The following is an 18,835-nucleotide window of genomic DNA, read 5'->3' as shown; positions in this document are numbered from 1 at the left end:
GTGTCTTTCTCAATACATTTTTTTAAGCCTTCAAAGCCTGTGGCCATCACTACATCTTATGGCAGTAATACCTTAATAAGTTGTGCATTATCTGAATAATTTCTCGAAACATGTTCAAGCCCAAGAGATTTGGGAGACACTTTCTACACCTTTTGCAGCTCTGTGACAAATATTTTTGACAAGAGGCAACTAGAATCATACACTGAAATAAATATTATTCTTGATTCGCCCCTGAATTCGGAGTAAAATATGCATACTTCTTAGTGGCACACCGGACGCCATTGCTTGTCCCTTTAATACGGGTCCCCATCTGTAACATTGCTTTAAGTGTGTACAGTTGTCTACCACTATGTCACTTTCCTTATCCTGACCCTCCTTCCAAAGCACATTCAATGCACGTGACTTCCCTCAGAGAATCATGGGAACTGTAGTTTCACGTGCTCAGAGCTACAGTTTCCAGTACCCTTAACAAACTACTGTTCCCAAAGTTCTTTGGGTGAAGTGACTGAATGTACTTTAAATGGTTTTTTGGGGGGGGGGGGCGAATCTCCCCCTTTTTACCACTGCCTATTGCAGATTGTAAGCACCTTGGAGTCAGTGTTCTGCCCAGGTAACTCTTGTTAGGTTTACATCCGTGTTGATGGCATCCCAGACCCTCCAAGCATCCCTGTTTTCCAGGGACGACCCTTATTTAAAGAAGCCATCCTGGTTTCTGACCGGGATGTCTGGTTTTCCTTAGGATGTCCCTATTTTCATTGGAGAAATGTTGGAGGGTATGGAGTTATCCAACCTTCAAGCCACCTGTAGGCAATCCTGTATAGGGAAGTGGTTTTTTAAATGTTTAATTATGTTTTTATATATGTTGGAAGCTGCCCGGAGTGCTGGGGCAACCCAATTAAGATGTGTGGGGTATAAATAATAATATTAGCATTATGGAATGGGACGTCCCTATTTTCATCGGAGAAATGTTGGAGGGTATGGCATCCTGCCGTGACGGATCACTTGCTTTCTGCCTTTCCTCCTAGTCCTGTATACGCCGCCTCCGCTCTACACAGCATTGACTAGGTGGCGATTTCAATAAGAGCCCAACAACTGCGGCAAATGCTTCAGATCCTCGCCTACCAGAGGCAGCTGCGCGGGAGCGCAGTGGAATCAAACCAAGCAGTTCCCCTAGGACGAAGCATTGTGGGTGGTCTGGCCAGGGAATACCAGCTTCCGAACCTTTAAAATGCGTCTGAGACTCTTAATCTCAGGATCGTGGGTTCGAGCCCCACATGATCGGGCAAAAGATTTCGGCATTGCAGGGGGTTGGACTAGATGACCCTCGTGGTCCCTTCCAACTCTATCATTCTATGTTCTTAAAAAGGGACTGGATCATAAATTAGCCTCCATGTCTGAATGAATCACTGGTCTAACCACTTTGCAAACTCTGTAACAGTTCTGTGTATGAGATGGGGAGATATACATACATATGTATATGTATATGTATATGTATATGTATATGTATATGTATATCAAACCATTCATCGTCTCTCTCCAGCTCTTCCGAGGTCCCTGTCTGCAGATCAGACCAGAAGCTCCACCGACGGTGTGTTGTGTGTCTGTGTGTATTTGTGTGTGTCGGGTTACAGGCGCCTGGGGAACCTGCTTGCAACACAGAGCAAGTGGCAGCGCCGTTCCTCCTATCAGCTGAGAGAGCCTCCCCAGTTCTCCCAATACATTGGGCTAAAGGAGGTTTTTCTCTCCCCCCCCCCGCCTTTATTTCGGTCTGTGCGCCCGCCTCCTCGAAAGCATCACCACGTGGCCCTCCCTTAGCAACGGGAAGAGATGTTTTGGCACAGTCAGCTGGGGGCCAGGTTAGGATTCCTGAGGGGAATCCACAGGGTCGCGGGCATCTGGAAGAGGCGAGGAGGATCAGCAGTCAGTTTCTGAGGCGGCTGCTGTCTTTTAAAAGCACACGGCCTTTAAGCATCAGGTTTTTTTTGTTTTGTTTTTGTTTTGTTTAAAAAGCCATTCTGCAAAAATGAACCATCCTCACCCTGGGTAAGTGAGAAGGTTCCAGATCTTCAGGGGGAGGGTCAGGGGGGATGGGATAAAATGGGATGGGGCAGACAGCGAGCTGTATATATTTTGTGTGTCTTAAAAACCTACCTATTCACCAGCTGGGGGGGGGGGGCTTTTTGGTATTGTTTCAGAGTTCATCTCCTGTTTGAAAATTACATATATGTGCCTTTTCTCCCCCATTACCAAAACGTCATTTTCTTTTCAAAATGAAAGAGAGGCTTTTATGTATAATGATGACATGCGTCACTCTCGCCGCCAGAGTTGCAAGCGTCAGGTGCTAAACCTCAATTAATGGAGCAGAAAGATATGTTTAGTGCAAAGTTTGTTAGACAGCAGAGGAATATGAACAGGGAAGTGCCACAGCTGAACTCATTCATATTCTCCAAGAGCGATGCGGTGGCAAGGAGCATGGAGGGGTAATTTAATATTAAAAACCCGTATCCAAACTAAAGTTACTATTATCTTCCTCCTTTTGAGTAACCTGCCGAAATACAAATTTGGCAGCTCTTGCTATTCAACCAGAGAAGTCTTTTATGCAACTTAAATGTAGTAAAACTGATATTTTAAAGCAACTGTGATGAGTTGCTTTCTTGTAATGAGCCATCAGAAATAAAGGCTGGGAGGCAAAGTATCTCTGAGCTTGTCTTGCATTTAATTTAAGGTTTTCTTTTCCCTTTCCCTTGTATCTATCACCTTTTCAAAGAAGAAGAAGAAAATGGAGGGGATCCAAATTTAAATCATTACAAGTTTCTTGCATTAGAGATGCAACAATAACTTTGACTTTCAATTCCCATTGTCAACACTGGCTGTTGTTGTTTTTTGTTTTTTTTGTTTTCTAATTAATTATTTGAGAATTGCTTAATTTGCTAAAACATCTAGCTTTTTATTGGGTAATATTCACACTTGTTTTGAACTTGGACAGATGATTATTTTTAAGTGAACTTTGAGTGTTTTAAACACATGAGCTTTAGTGAAGATAACCCCTGAAGCTGTGTGTATAGATTAACTTAATGAAGACAAATCCATATAACTTGTTTTTGGCAAAAAATTATCCATGCTAAGCCATGCCAACTGAAATGCTGTATCTGGCGTCGTTCTGGGAGGACTATTACACAAATCTGATCCATGGAGTGCTCTGATGTTCAATTAATGATGGATCTATTATGAATTAAGGGATCCAGATTAAGTTAGTTGCGCTTGGTTCTTATTAAAACCAATGGCATTTACATAATGATTAACTTACTCCGTTGATTTCAATGTGACTTAAACTTAACTGAGGCTACAATCCTATACCCACTTACCTGCTAAGTCTCATTGAACTCAGTGGGTGATATCCAGGACATAGCAAAAATATGCAATGCAGCTTTACATAGTGTCATAAATAGAATGTGCAGGGAGAGGAACAGGAAACTAGGCTAATCTTCTACGATCTTCTACAAAGCCTCTCCACATAGTTCAGGCAAACCTTTTTGACAAGGTAGTAGTGACAACTAGAAGCCACAGTGGACAAAATTGTCCTTCTGTGTAACTCTTAAAGCTGCTATAGACCTATCAGGGTATATACTGGGAGTGAGGAACATATGGTCTTTGCAGATGTTGCTGGAACTCCCATCATCCCTGACTGTTGGCCATGCCATCATATCTGTGGCTCTTGGGTACTGAGACTCAATATTGCAGAGGGTGCTGCATGAGATGACTCTTTGGGTCCCTCCCAACTCTGCAGTTCGAAGATTCAAACATTGGGAGGGCAGCAGGTTCCCCACCTGTGGCCAATGCTGGATCACTGGCCTTAAGCTCCAGCCCTACTATTCTCCGTTGCTGCCTATCAATACTGCTGCCTCCTGTGATCCTTGGCCATATAAAAGTGTTTGTGTCAGAGACCCATCTTCACCTTGGTTCTTCAATCCTTCAACTCCATCTCTTGACCATTCCCATGCATTGTTTTATTAGCCCACTTGCTACTCAATCACCTAAGCCTCTTTCTCTTCCTACAAGGCTCTCCAGACCTCAGCATTAACATTTATTCAGCACCCCTCTCTTATTAACCCCTTCTTGACTGCGAGACCCTGGCCTTCCTTACCCTTTTCCCAAGCCTCCTCTCCTCCATCTATTCTGGGTTCCCTATCTTCTAGAGCTTTTTCCGGTACTCATTCTGCCTTTGAAAAATAGTTCTAATTCTGGCTCCAGGTCCCATGTTGAGTTGATTTTTAATCCCAGCCAGACCGGCAGCTCCATTTTATCACAGAAGGCACATTGCAAACTTCCTCAGAGTTCTGCTTCTGGAATTTAAATGTTTAGAAACATTTCATACTATTAGTCTTTTCTCAGCCAACCAGTGCCAGAGGCTTTACAGCCATCAACGCAATACAACGTCTATTTAAATTATTTACAACTTACTTTTCATTGTTCACGGGACGCAGGTGGCTCTGTGGGTTAAACCACAGAGCCTAGGATTTTGCCGATCAGAAGGTGGGCGGTTCGAATCCCTGCAACGGGGTGAGCTTCCGTTGCTCGGTCCCTGCTCCTGCCAACCTAGCAGTTCAAAAGCACGCCAAAGTGCAAGTAGATAAATAGGTACCACTTCAGCGGGAAGGTAAACGGCGTTTCCGTGCACTGCACTGGTTCGCCAGAAGCAGCTTAGTCATGCTGGCCACATGACCTGGAAGCTGTACGCCGGCTCCCTCGGCCAATAAAGCGAGATGAGCGCCACAACCCCAGAGTTGGTCACGCCTGGACCTAATGGTCAGGGGTCTCTTTACCTTTAGCTTTTCATTGTTCACACAACCCTAGCGTGAGGAAAAACTTTAAAATACACTGAAACAACATTTCCTTTAAATAGAACTCAATGTAAAACCAAACATCATAATTTAATAGTGATTATTGGAACTTGTGAAATATATATAACTTTGCAAAGTCAACCAAATCTTTGTTCCACTTCCTATGCCTTTGCATCATGCATCATGCTCCATGCCTTACTGTGAGGCTGGATCTAGACACATTGAGGGGAAAAAAAGTGTTTAAGGGAAACACGTTGTAAACCTCAATGAGGGAAATAACGTTGGCGAAAGACAGAACTCGACAGCATCACCTGGTGTCACAGTGTTATAACGCATATAAAATGCTTTCCCTTTACTAATGTAGCTGAGTCCTAACATTCACCTGCCATTTGACCAGTTAAAGCCTGGGTAAATTCTTCCATAATTTCTCCTGGTAGCATGTGTACTGTGACCATTTTCAGATTCAGTGGTGACTCTTAAAGGAACAAAAGCAAACATTCAAAAATTAGCTAAGATCTCAAGAGTGATTGGTCAACTAGCCTTTCCATGAGACTTCATGTATCTTAATGGGTTGTATATAACCTGCTGGGACTTCCATATTACAAGAAACATTCAGTTTCCTGTTAAATGAAGGGTCTGTACACAACACCAGCTTAAATGCAGCTACATTGCTCTTTTCTCAATTCAGATCAAAGCAGGTTTTTGGAAAACTGAGTATTTCATAAGAAACAACAGGATATATACAGGATAGATATGGATTGTGACTGATGTTGAGTGTACACCACTTTCCAGTGGGAGTGTGCTGGATGCAGAGTAAACAGGAATGTGTGTACACTATTATATATTTACCCAGGAGTAAGACCCATTTACCTTAATGGAGTTTATTTCTGAACAGACGTATGTAGGGTAATGCTGCTATTCTGTTTGCAAAGGTGTCAGTTTTCTTTATCACAACTGGAAATAAAGCCACATTGGTCACTGTATTAAAGCTATTAAACCTGGGAAAATATCTCGGTTGCGGTTGGGTCTCATTTCAGCTTAAGTGTAGAATCGGCAATAAAGTGCAATTGTAAACTATAAGGCAGAGATTGTAACTCCCTGTAACTGGCTCTACCGATCAATAACTAGGATCTTTCCAGATTGTTTCTTTGGTATACCATTGCTAACTTAATTGCACCATGAACAATTAACTGTGAAGATTTGTTTTCTAAAAAATAATGTTAGAGACTTACGAAGTCTTATGTTCAAATCTACTTTCAAATCAATAAAAAAAGTCACAGAAATTTGCTCTGAAAGGCAACACTGTTTACAGGACGTAAAGTACCGTGACAGTAGTAAAGGGCAGATAATGTATTTGGATCTTGCATCATAACCTGCCAAGGGGGCAGGTCTTTGGTTTGATAAAGCCGTAAGGGTTATGGTTCTGCGTTTCTGCATGATTAGGCCTTGATGGCTGGTGGCCTCATTGTGCCCCTTTCTGACTGGAGTTGTGTGCTTGCACACCCTAACAGGAGGCAGTGAGTTTAAGCAATGGTTGGGACAAGTAAGGCTCAGGGCTTGCAGGACCTACGACTGTGTTTGGGGAGCAAGCCCTTCAGGAACTAACGAGTGATTGAGGGAATTATTCCAGTGCTAGGAGGAAGCTCTTCTCATTGCTGCCTGTGGTTCTACACTTCACTCCTACTCTTCTATCACCACCCCAATGAAGATGCTTTATTCTCTTTTGTCTCAGGTATGGTTAGTAGGCTTGTGGTAAACAAACAGTGCTTCATGCATTGCCAGGAACAGGTAACATTAGAAGAATGTTGTTCGCTTGTGGTCTTTCCAGTGTTGAAAACATAATATGTGTACTATGGTTTGCTGTTAACACTTGGAAACAGAAACCTGGTCTAGGCTTTCAGTACATAGTGTGTGTGCACGCATGCATCGTTTGTTTGAATGAAAGGCATACATTTCTTTAACAGGGTGGAAACCATGCCCACACGTAACCAGTGATGTCATACTAAAGTTTATTGTATTGGACCTGCTAGGTGGGAAAGGAGCCCATTTCTTTCTCACGGACTACAGACTCTTCAAAAGCAAAAGAGGCTGGGGTCCGAGTCTGCCTAGAAGCTAGATCATCAAAGCTGGAAGCCTTTCTCTGTGATCCAAAACACCTGTGGAAACAGGGTTTGGGGGACTGGCCTGGCTCAGTTGGATATAGAAGTGTCTCTTTGTATGGTTAAATCCCTGATGTATATCCCTGTGCATATTTACCAGTGAGGGGAAAGGGGAGGCACGTGATGATGCATGGGGATGAGAAAGAATGGGGACCAGTAATGGGCTTCTCCTAGCACATGATGCTCAGATGCTAAGCAGTGTTTTTAGCAGCAAATAGAAGTAAAGCCAAATATTGTAAGAAGACCAACAAATTACATATCTTCCAACTAGACACACATAATTTCCTTAATCAAAAGAAACTCAGGGTTTCACTGGATCTGAATCTGCCCCATTCTTGCCCGTGGGGAGTCATGCTGCCTCCTTGCAATCATACGCTGTGAATGCTAAGCATTCACTTATACTGTAGCTGGCAGACTGGCCAGCGTTGAGTTATCTGACCCAGACCGTAGCCCAGGGATCTTCATGGAGAACTCCAGGTTGAACCCAAACCGTCCAGGTCATGATCTATGGCAAGTGTGGGGAATGTTGGTCATTGGCGATGCTTGATGGGGCTGATAAGAGTTACAGTTCTGCAATATCTGGAAGGCCAAAGATTATCCACCCTTGATCTACGGGTATTCATGAGCAGGTGCGTGGCAAAAGGTCAGAAGTGAGGACTCCCATAGCTAGCTAACATCTCTCTTGGGATTAGTAATAATAATTGCTCATCAGAGAAAAAGAGCTTGACATTTATTCTATTGAGCACTGCAACCTTAAACCTGGCTTTTGAACAAAGTGCTCTTTGAGCCTATAATGAATTTGGACGTTTTGCTGAAATGAGACTATCCACAACTGAAATGTAACACAGTAGTTCAGCAGCTAGCGTTGCTCCATCCCTGTGATATCTGTGATATTTGAGATATCTGTGTTTTAACTTGTATCTGGCCCGTGAAATACTGAGAAGGAAGTAAATGAAAGAATATTGGGGTAGGTTTATTCCCCCCTACACCTCTATTCATGCAGCACACTAGTGCCAGGAGACATTATAAATCAATGCGTGGCATAATTGCTGTAATCTGGCAGTTTCAGATGCAAATGCAGCTACTGCGATAAGGAAAGTAACATAAAACAGTTGCTATAGCGCCAGTGTTTAATCACCAGGCATAACACGTCAAACTAAATTGTCTGCTTAAAGTTCAATTTATCTGGTGTAGGCTTCGGGATCATTGTGAAACCAAAAATAAACTTCCTGTAAGTCTTTGGCTTTTGTCAATGTTCTTTTCTGAAGAGAATATTTTTATGCCACCCTTTCATCTCACCAAGAGACCTTTTGTTTACCATCTCACAACATCCTGATAGCATATCCACCAGCTAAAAGCCACAGGGTTAACACACAACAAGAGAACTGAGGGAAAAGAAAGGTGAGCTAATAATAATTGTATTCACCATGTCATTTAAGCTGAGGTGGCATAAGTTTCCTTGGCTTGCTTGGCATTTAAAAGAGGGGTTAAAGCTAAAGGTAAAGGGACCCCTGACCATTAGGTCCAGTCGTGGCCGACTCTGGGGTTGCAGCGCTCATCTCGCTTTATTGGCTGAGGGAGCCAGCGTACAGCTTCTGGGTCATGTGGCCAGCATGACTAAGCCACTTCTGGCGAACCAGAGCAGCGCATGGAAACGCCATTTACCTTCCTGCTGAAGCGGTACCTATTTATCTACTTGCACTTTGACTTGCTTTCGAACTGCTAGGTTGGCAGGAGCAGGGACCGAGCAACGGGAGCTCACCCCGTTGCGGGGATTCGAACCGCCGACCTTCTGATCGGCAAGTCCTAGGCTCTGTGGTTTAACCCACAGCGCCACCCGTGTCCCACAAAAGAGGGGTTACTTAGGCTTATTCCCACTATGCCTTTATCTCAGGAGGTGCACAAAGAATCTAAGCCAGATGCACCTCTTTAAATGCCCATGTGTAGACATCACCCTTCTTGGGCCAGGGCAGGTCTTTAAGCACACACATAGCTCTGTGAGCACCTTAATTAAACACACCAGCTGTGGGAAATGCTGGTGTAACTGTGCAGATACAACTTCCAGCCTTCCCCAACCTGTACTGGCTGGAGCTGATGGGAGTTGTACTCCAAAACCTCTGGAGGGCACCAGGTTGGGGAAGTTGGCATAGAACCTCTCTTAGCCCTGACAAAAGTTACCTAGGTAACTATGTGGGTTGTTTTGCCAGGGTGTTGTGTATATGTGTGTGTGTTCCTTGCATTTTAAGGTAAACCGTTCTCTGGGTTGTTGTTTTTTTACGACTGTTTACAAGTGACTCTTTTGGTTTCAGATTACTTGCAAATTACAACAGTCTAACAGACAAGCACCTGGCAGGCTACTTCAGCAACACCCGGATTAGACGTCACCTGCGGAGATCAGGGCTGGTAAGTATGCAAATATTTATTGTCAGTTTCCCTGCGTTGAGCCCTGGAGTGAGGAACCCAAGGCCCTTCACTTATTGTTGAACTACAACTCCCATCGTCCATGGCCATTGGCGACGCCACTGGGACTGATGGGAGTTGAGTTTCTCATTCCCAAATTAAGCACATCTGTTTATTGAAATGCATGTTATCCAACCCTTCCTTTTAGGATCTGAGGATGGCATGCATGATTCTCCCTTACCCTTTATCTTGGTGACAACCTTGAGAAATTGGTTTGGCTGAGAGAAAGTGAGTGGCCCACGATCACCCAGGGAGCCAGCTGAGTGGGAATTTGATCCACATACAGTGGCTAAGTGGTGACACTTTTAGCATTCTGTTTCATACCCTAGCCTCTTGCCCTTGCCGCCACCCAAGAAAAAGCATTTGGGGCATACAGTGGTACCTTGGTTTATGAACTTAATCCGTTCCGGAAGTCAATTCTTAAACCAAAGCATTCTTAAACCAAGGCGTGCTTTCCCATAGCAGCGGGGGACTCAGTTTACAAATGGAACACACTCTCAACAGGAAGCAAAAAATTCTTATTCCAAGGCAAAGTTCACAAATCAAAACACCTACTTCTGAGTTTGCAGCGCTCCTAATCCAAGTTGTTCATAAACTAAGCTGTTAGTTAATGAAGGTACCACTGTATTTCATTTACTACCTAGCCTGGGTGCCGTGGCTTTCCTAATAATGTATGGCAGCGCACCTGTTATTACTTTGACCACACCTGTCACAAATCATTGTGACAGCATCCAGAGTTGACCAATTAATGTGGCAGCATTACATGGCATGCATTTTGCACAAAGGCTGCACACTTCCTTGGGAGCATCCAATTGAATTTTGTGGGACTTACTTCTGAGTAAACGTTTGTAGGATTGAGCTGAATGGACCCTCTCACAGGTGATGTGGAAGGGGTGTCTTCTATTCCAGGGTTGTCATTATTGGCCAATTGACCTGTCACTCACATTTACAGTGACTTGAGTCCACTGTACAGAAGTGGAAATCAAGCAGCCCAGGTGAGAGTGGACCAGGTGGGCAACCACCATTTGGAATAATTTTGTGCAAGGTTAATTTTTATGGATCAAAAACAAGTTGCTTCTGACTTTGCTGAAGTGCTGGAAAACAGAAGACGTTTCATTTTGTTTACATCAGTGGGATATTCTAATTCTGATCTGTGCCGGACTTCACCTATTGATAGAGCAGTAGGTGAGAGGGACACGAAATAATGGCTCCCATGATGGAATGTTCCATTTGTGGTTCCTTAACTTCCTTTTCCTCACTGAACAACCCACATTGCCTGGAAATCTCATCTATACTATACATTGAAAGCCACATCATACCAATTTAAATGGTTGCGGCTTCCCCCAAAGGATTCAGGGAACTGTAGTTTGTTAAGGGTGCTGAGGAAACCCCTGTTCCACTCATAGAGCTACAGGGTTCAGAGTTTCCTAGCAAGTGGGGTTCATTGTTAAAAGACTCAGGGAAATGTAGATTTCTGAGGAGAATAGGGGTATCCCAATAACTCTTAGCTTCCTTTACAAACCATAGTTCCCAGTTTCTTTAGGGAGAGCCATGTCTGTTTAATGTGGTATATTACTGTTTAAATATATAGTGCAGATGAGGTCTGACTGTAGGCAATTGCCTGATTTGCACCTAATATTTTTAAAACACAGAGAAACTCAGTGACAAATGCTCTCTTTTGTGAGGAGCTGAGGGATGGGGTGTGTTTGTGTGAATTAAACCTGAAAAACGAAGAGATGCAAAATTGAGGAACTGCTGCTTACAGCAGCTAGTTATGTAACATCAACCATGAAGGGCTAAAAAGAATAATGATTGCTACAAAATCAGGCCTCATGAAAATAAAGTAGAATTGCTGATATAAAATGTGGTGCATACTGGGAGGGTGGATGAACTGAAATTGAAACGGTGTACTTTTAGGCTATGGTTTTCTTGATTAATAGAAGAACTGAAACTTGGTCACCAGTTAATGAAAGTCTTGCCCCATTTGCTAGAAGCCCCCACTCTCTTTAAATATCTAATGTTATATGTGAGTAAGGCAGTAATAGGTAAATCTGGCATACTGGTGCTTTTAAACTGTCTTGCTCTTGTGACTTAACACTGCAATTAATGGAACTGTTCTGTGGGGTCGTCCCCCCCTTTAATGTAGTTTTGTTCAAAATATTCATACCTCTTCCTTCTGGTTCTAAATATAGGTGACAATACGAATCTCTATTAACAAAAATCTGAAACTTAAGGTTAAATGAGATCAGAATTGTAGTTACAGATATTTAATGTGATCGTGCCTTCTGGCAATGCAACATTCACAAAAGTTAAAGTTTCCGTAAACATTTTTGCACCTGCCCACTAAATACTGCAGACCTCCCCTGCACTCATTCTTTGCGAACATTTTCCAGTATTAACATATCCTGTAAAAATAATCCCTCTAATTTTATTTACTTCCTCCCTTCCTCTTTTCTCAAAGAAAGCCTAACAACACAATGGGGAACATAACTCCATCTAAGCATACATTTATATGCATGTTAATTCGAACTAAGTTCTGCTGATCTGAACACCATTTGCCCTTCAGTAGTGAGCATGGGATTGCAGCCTAAGCATGTCTACTCAGAAGTAAGCCCTCCAGTCATACCTCTTCTTGCCAACGCTTCATGTTGCGTTTTTTCGGGTTAAGAACGCGGCAAACCCAGAAGTGTTTACTTCCAGGTTTCACTGCGTGCACACGCGCAGAAGCGTTCTGCACAGTTCATGCATGCGCAGAAGCGCTTTATCACACTTCACACATGCGCAGAAGCACCGCTATGGTTACAGACTTTCCAGGGTGCGAACGGCACCCCAGAACGGATCGTGTCCACAACCAGAGGTACCACTGTATTAAGGTCACTGGGACTTGCTCTGAGGTAACCAGGTATAGGACCACAGCCTTAATAGGATATTTTCCAGTGTAACCGTTCAGACTAAACTATCTGATGTTTTATCGTATTTTTAGTTTGATGTTTTATCGTGATTTTACTACTCTGTTGGGAGCCATCCAGAGTGGTTAGAGCAACCCAGTCAGATGAACAGCATACAAATAATAAAATTATTATTATTATTTTTTATTATTTGGCATAGAGATTGCAGAAAGGAAAGTGGATGTGTATATACCATATGTTTAAAGCAAATTTAAAACATGGGATTTCCCCCAAAGAATCCTGGGAACAGTATTTTTTAAGGATGCTGGAATTGTAGCTCTGTGAGGGTAAACTACTGCTCCTAGAATTCTTTGCGGGAAGTCATGTGCTTTAAATTAATGGTGTGTCATAGTTCATCCTCCTGGCCATCAGGGGGCAGTCTACAGCTTCCAGGTGGGAAAGGCAGTGTTCCGATGAATTGCTTTTGAGCTGTAGACTTTGTCCGTTCATGGAATACAGATAAATGAGAACCCATTGGGTAATCTTGGTAATGTGGAAGAGTGGACTCCTTGGTCACAAGGCATTTGAATAAAAGCTATTTAGAGGAGAATCATGCCACCTAATGAGGCACTTAGCATTTTCAAGTGACATTTGAAGCAAAATAAGACCGTTCCGTGCTCAAGACGTCTAACACTGGGAATGACTGATGAAGAAGTATTAATGGAAACTGGAGCTTTGTTCCATCTTAATAAACATGACTTACTATCAGTAATACAGCAGCAACCCATTTTAATGCTACTGGAGACCTTTTGGTGACATAGATGGATTAGGTCTGCATATACTTGCTATCTTGGCATAGGGCTTGGGCTTCTGAGCGTAGTTGCATCAAGTCATTCCTACCCACAAATGGCACCAAAGCGTAAGCCTGCTTTTAAGCCGTTTCTTCCTGTGCTTCTGTTACATAGCTTTTCAGGCATTATTTGTTCTTAAGTCGTTCAATGAACCTAGTACGTTAGTGCATGCTTCCAGTGAACTGGAAGACTGCTCTTAAAAACTTAAAAATGAAAGAAGAGTCTTCTAAAGAGGATGCCGAAATGGACTTTCAGGCTGGGGTCCTAAATGTCTCTGTGCTACATTGGATACTTTACAAGGTCTCCTACCTCATTTAACCACATAGCACAAATTGGCATAGCATGTAAGGAGTGAAGGCACATCGTTGTGTTCTGTCCTTAGAGCCTGGCTACACATTACACTCACAACATGAGAACAATCGCACAATGTGGGAACATCCTCTGCTGACCATTTTGAAGGCTTCCTGATCAACAGGCAGAGGAAGGTGGGAGGGATAGGAATTGCACGAACACAGAGTGGACACGAGAGCTGGTGGCTTATCCTCTGCTCCAAGGATGGTCAACATGATGCCCTGAGAATTGTTGGCCTACAACTCCTATAATCACTCACCATTGCCCGTATTGACTAGGGCTGATGGGAACTGTAGTCCAACAACATCTGGAGAACACCACATTGGCTACCCCTTCTCCACCCCTTGTTTATCTGACTTCCTCTCTTCTTAATGGAAGATTTTCTCCAGGAGTTAAGAAGGAGTAGGAGAACAGGACATTAGCCACTAAAGAGATTGATAATAAGTAAAGAACAACAAGAGACAGGGTAGACAACCAGTGGCTCTTCCTTTACTGTGTTGTGATTTTTTTTTTTTTTTAAATCTCCTCTAGTTTCCTCTGCCAATTTTTTAGCAGGCAGAGTTCTTACCCTATTCCTGTGTGACTGTGATATGTTTTCACTGTTTTTAATTCTGAATTTTATAATGTAATCTGCTTGGGACCACCTGCTGGCAAAAGATGGAAAATAAATTAAATCCTCACCATCATCATCATATAATAGTAATAAGCTATTTCAAGGGGTGAGCATATCATTCTGCTAGGTTTTTAGCAGAGCTTTCACTGACAATGAAAGGAAATGAGGAAGGCTTGGTTCATATTGATCTCCTTGGGTACATTGGACCTCAAGACATACTAGATTGTGGCTAATACACACATATTTGGCAAAGTTGCCTGAATCTTGCATCTTCTACCACCCTCTGTACTTACATTTTACTTTTTCTTGGCAGATATCAAGAAGTGGAAGAATAATATCAGAGAAGGAATATCAGCTAAATGCTATGAGGAAGGATCACCATAAGTATATACGGGAATGTTTGGCCCAGGCCATATTCCACAAGGTGCTTGACATGGAAGTAGGTTTACATTAAGGCTACTTCTCCTAAAGGCTGTTAAAAAGAAATATTCATAGTGTTATTCCAGGAGGATTACTGAGAAAACTTCCTGGTGTGGCAATAGCATGCAAATTTAACCTTTGGTAGGGAACATGGTAGCTTGAGGAGTCTGCAACACTTTAGGACTTAGCGACCAGCAAATTCTGAACACCCATTTCTCAGGACAGTAGAGCGATTAAGGAACATTTGAGAGTTATTATGGTTCAGTAATGATGAAATGTATGCAAGAACACAAGGTATATCCACCCCTTTACTCATTCTGACTCTGAACAAGCAGTGAAGAGTCTGTGAAATTCTGTTAAGAAGCAATCTGATTTTTTCTGACACTCTAAACCATGCCTTCAAGGTTTTGCTATCAGTACATAAAATCCTTAACAGATTGGGACCAGTTTGATTGAAGGATCATCTCATCCTACATGTGCCTATTTGACTGCTTCAGTTTGTGGAACATACACTGTTGCGCGTGCCACATAATGCTTGTATTGCGTCTGAATGGAGTAAACCATTTAGAGTCACAACCTTTGAACTCCCTGCCTACTGACATTAGGCAGGCATCCTTGCTATGTTGTTTTAGATTCCTGCTGAAAACTTGCTTTGTTTGAACAAGCCGACCTAGGTACATAATTTAGTCTTTGTCTTTAAATGTTGCTAATATTATCTGGGTATTATAATTCATATTGTTTTATTTTTATACAAAACACAAGTCTAATAGCAACAAGAATACTACCTCCAATGATAACCACATCCCAGTGCAGAGTCAAGCTTTTACCTGGGTATTTACTGGCAAATTGTTTTTATGTGTGCCCCGTAGATTTGCTTGTTTGCTTTTGTTTAGTTGGTTTGTACATATTTTTTCCTGAATTAAATGCACATGCTTGCAAGCAAGCTAAGCAGTGTGTTAGCGACTGTGAGGATAGAATCAGAGGACTAGATCTATTTATCTGGAGTAAATTCCAATAAAATGCCTGCACGAGCAGGTAAATTTTTCCTCCACTAATTTGCAAGTGGCCTGAGAAATATTAAATCATAGCAAAAACACATTCTCCAATAATTTCATATTGGCAGGGAAGAGGAAGTTAAGGGAGGAAGGAAAGACACACGAATAGCCTGCAATTGGTCAGAACCAATAAAGTGGTGTGAGCATCTCAGAATGCAAGAGTTCCCTACAGCCACTGGGTTCCACGCAGTCATCTCCTGAGGGCAAGGCAGCAGGAGGTCATGTTCCACCTGTGTACTCAAGAACCTATTACAGCCCATCAGATACATGCTCACATCTACCAATACGAACACCCAAGGTCAAGGACAGCCAGCAATAACAAAGAGGGGCATGGATGTAAGGAGCGAGCCAGGGCAGGGAGGAGCAGGCGCTATCTCATTCACACAGAAGGTGGAAATGTGGCTGCAGGTAGGCCCCATTCTGCCTTGGTTCCACTCATGGATTGTTCCTGCCTTCTGTTTTCCCTTTGTGATGCTGATGCCCTTCCATGGTTGATCCTGTGCAATGTTAAGGTGCACGAATCACTATGTATCTATATATCTATGATGCAGGAGCCCAACCCATAATGCAGGTTATTCTACCTGGACTTCAGGTCTTTTGAGCCCTCCTAAGATGCCAGCTTTCATGCTATGCTTCCTTTTGGCACGGCTACTTTCTCTTGTGTAGAGCGTAAAGCAGCAGTTGAGACCAACTGCCTTGGAATCATGGAATTCTAAGGGAGGTCCCGCCGTCACATACAAACATGGAGATAATTTAGCAGTCACCTATCGCCTTCCCTCCCCCCCCGGTCAGCCAAATAACACCAGCAGAAACACCTTGCTCACCCAAGGACCTTTGAAGGGACCTTATGGATCATCCAACACAATGGTTTTGAACAGTTTGCCGGTGGAATTCACAAAGAGAGTTTTGCTGTGGACTTGCATTACCTTCTCTCCAACTCCCCTGCTTGTCAAGACTGGAATCCCCATCAGTGGAAGTGGGATAAGAAAGGAATCGTTTTACTTGGTTTGGAGTACATTAGAAATTTCACTGTTCCCTTCTCCATGTTCCCTTTTCTGTGAGAGACCAAGCGTAGGAAAAGGCTCTGTGTGGCCAGGGATAGTTACGGGCAAGGCCTAGAACTGGAAGGGAAATGTCAGTGGTCTCTAAACAAGGGGTGTGAAACGCAAAGGGTGGAACAGAGGTCTGATGAGAGTTGTAGTTTAACAACACCGGGGGTGGGGACTACATTAGCTGCCCCATTATGTGTAACAAGACCCCAAAGGACAGAAAAGTGCCATGGGCCTGGCCTGAGGAGTGGGAAGAGAAGCTCAGCAAAGAGAGAAGTGACAGTAGCAGAGGCATGATGTGCCTTGCGGTTTTTGTAAGATTTACCTAGGTGTAGCCCTGTTGGCCACAATAGGGCTTAACTTCTGAATAGTCATGCTCAGTGGTTGTTACTTAAAATCATGTCAAAAATGGCTTCTAAAGAGCACAGGGTCTTTGATTCAGATCAGAACATCTACAGAGTTGTAGGGGTGTGTGTGTGTTAATAATTTGTTCCCAGTTTGGTTGGTCCTCCTATGCCTGTTTTTAGAATTGGGGGTTGGGAGATTCTATTGGCTCAAATAAGAGTTCTAATTCCAATGCATAGGGCAGGTGCAGAGCCCCTGATCTGCGTGAAGACTGAAGTGATGCAGACACTTCAAGTCCCCTCCCCCTCCCAACAGGGTCCCGGTGCAAATCAGGGTCTCACACTTGTAATTCCATGCATGGCAGTATGTTTAGGGCAAAATAAAATGGTCACTCCTCTTCTTCTATGCCAACCATTGCCACCTCTGAAAACATTTATATGAAGGTGGCCCCAAACAGTGCAGCTGATAGGAAAGGTGGTAGTTTTAGCCCAGCAATATCTGAAGTGTCACATGACATGTGGTTTAAAACTACATTAAAATTGGGAAAGTACTTATTTATTGTAGATGTCGAGCAGAGCGCTGATTATGTCACAGTGAGGCTGAATGCGTATGATCAAACCAGAATGTTGAAATGACGCACTGGTTGCTCTGTGGAGCTTGCAACATGCACCTGGTAATGTGCTTTATGCAAGTCACACACAGGAACCCCATTCCTGCACACACATACATTCCCCCCATGTTTTGTGAATATGGGTGGAAAACACGTCACAGAGCAGTGGTGAAGATTAGCCTCAAACTTTATTTCTTCCAGTGCATGTGAATAAGATATTTCCCTTTTCTTTTCTTTTTTTAAAAACACCTAACTAGCGTCATCACCAGGGTGAGATAAAAAGAAAATTTGAAACTTCTGCCAGAAAAGACCGTATTCAGAGAGTTAAGGTAAATATTTTTCACTTCCATCTTACAGGAAACCTCAAAAACTTGTTTTGTGAATGCTGTGCATCTCTTTGTCTGTGCTAGGAATAGGATCACTGGTGTGAGAGATAAGAATTCTGTGAAGAAACTTTGTCAGATTCTGTAAGCAGTTACTTCTATGTATATAGCCATGACATTGTTATTTATTTCATCTCTCTAATTCTCTCTCTCTGTTCTTAATGCATAATTGGCTGTGTTCTCTCACAGCTTATTAGACATGATTTGCTTTTGACTAGCAACAATCACATTTGTACGAAAATAAAAACCCATTTACTAATACCTCAAGACTCATATGCTAGTCTTGGCTCTCTTATGAGGTCTCAAAATACTGGTTTAGTAATTGAGAAACTGCTTTTCACAGATTTCTCCACACAGCAGGGCAAACAGGGAGCATCTTCCGTTTCTTAACTATACCACTTTCTCAGGCATCTAAATTTTCTAGGTGGAACGATCAAGAAGGGCAGCGGAAGATGGACCTCGCCTGCTTTCCCCACACCCACCCACTGGGCCAAGAAATCGCTTGGGGCGCCGCAGATTTGGCAACAGGGGGCAGTTAGGTCAACTGGTGAGTTGAAGAGGGCCCATAGGCCATGTTTTGTTTGTTACAACCCTGTCCTACATTTAACTTTCAGCTATGCCATCACAGGCCACAGCCTTGATCCAACTGGAATCAAAGTATTAAGACTCCTGAATTTGCGACATTGGGATTTATTTATTTTTACCAGTAACATTTTTTTCTTTGCTTTTGTCTAAAAAACAACACTTAACTCTAGGCCTGATGACCTACTTCAACCCCCCAATTCTCTTTATCTGACCGTTGGGACTCTT

At 42.9% G+C, this 18,835-nt stretch overlaps 1 protein-coding gene and 2 long non-coding RNA genes across 5 annotated transcripts in view; 1 reads left to right on the top strand and 2 right to left on the bottom strand.

The window, feature by feature from the left end:
• Positions 1-1,820: 1,820 nt before the first annotated feature.
• ERICH3 (glutamate rich 3) overlaps positions 1,821-18,835 on the top strand; it is a 61,312-nt gene continuing 44,297 nt past the window's right edge. The window contains exons 1-5 of one of the 3 annotated variants that reach the window (XM_081008959.1): positions 1,821-2,043; positions 9,310-9,403; positions 14,477-14,602; positions 17,900-17,971; positions 18,450-18,572. In XM_081008959.1, the coding sequence (XP_080865085.1) occupies positions 2,024-2,043; positions 9,310-9,403; positions 14,477-14,602; positions 17,900-17,971; positions 18,450-18,572 (435 nt within the window). In that variant the 5' untranslated portion in view covers positions 1,821-2,023. Of the gene's footprint in view, positions 2,044-9,309; positions 9,404-14,476; positions 14,603-15,821; positions 16,047-16,354; positions 16,644-17,899; positions 17,972-18,449; positions 18,573-18,835 lie in introns of those variants that run through there. The other 2 variants (XM_081008961.1, XM_081008960.1) reach the window with 2 other exon arrangements.
• On the bottom strand, positions 2,923-10,280 carry LOC308478884. The gene is made up of 3 exons (XR_013987353.1): positions 10,016-10,280; positions 5,712-5,795; positions 2,923-3,222 (listed from the first exon to the last, which is right to left on the bottom strand). It is a non-coding gene; the product is annotated as an uncharacterized lncRNA (long non-coding RNA).
• Positions 14,874-16,307, bottom strand: LOC308478879. Its single transcript, XR_013987347.1, has 2 exons — positions 16,220-16,307; positions 14,874-15,129 (listed from the first exon to the last, which is right to left on the bottom strand). It is a non-coding gene; the product is annotated as an uncharacterized lncRNA (long non-coding RNA).

The sequence above is a fragment of the Podarcis pityusensis genome (assembly GCF_964106645.2).
Source record: "Podarcis pityusensis genome assembly, chromosome: 6".
Classification (NCBI taxonomy): domain Eukaryota; kingdom Metazoa; phylum Chordata; class Lepidosauria; order Squamata; family Lacertidae; genus Podarcis; species Podarcis pityusensis.
The sequence above is the reverse complement of the archived record's forward strand: the minus strand, read 5'-3'. Positions and strand labels throughout refer to the sequence as shown.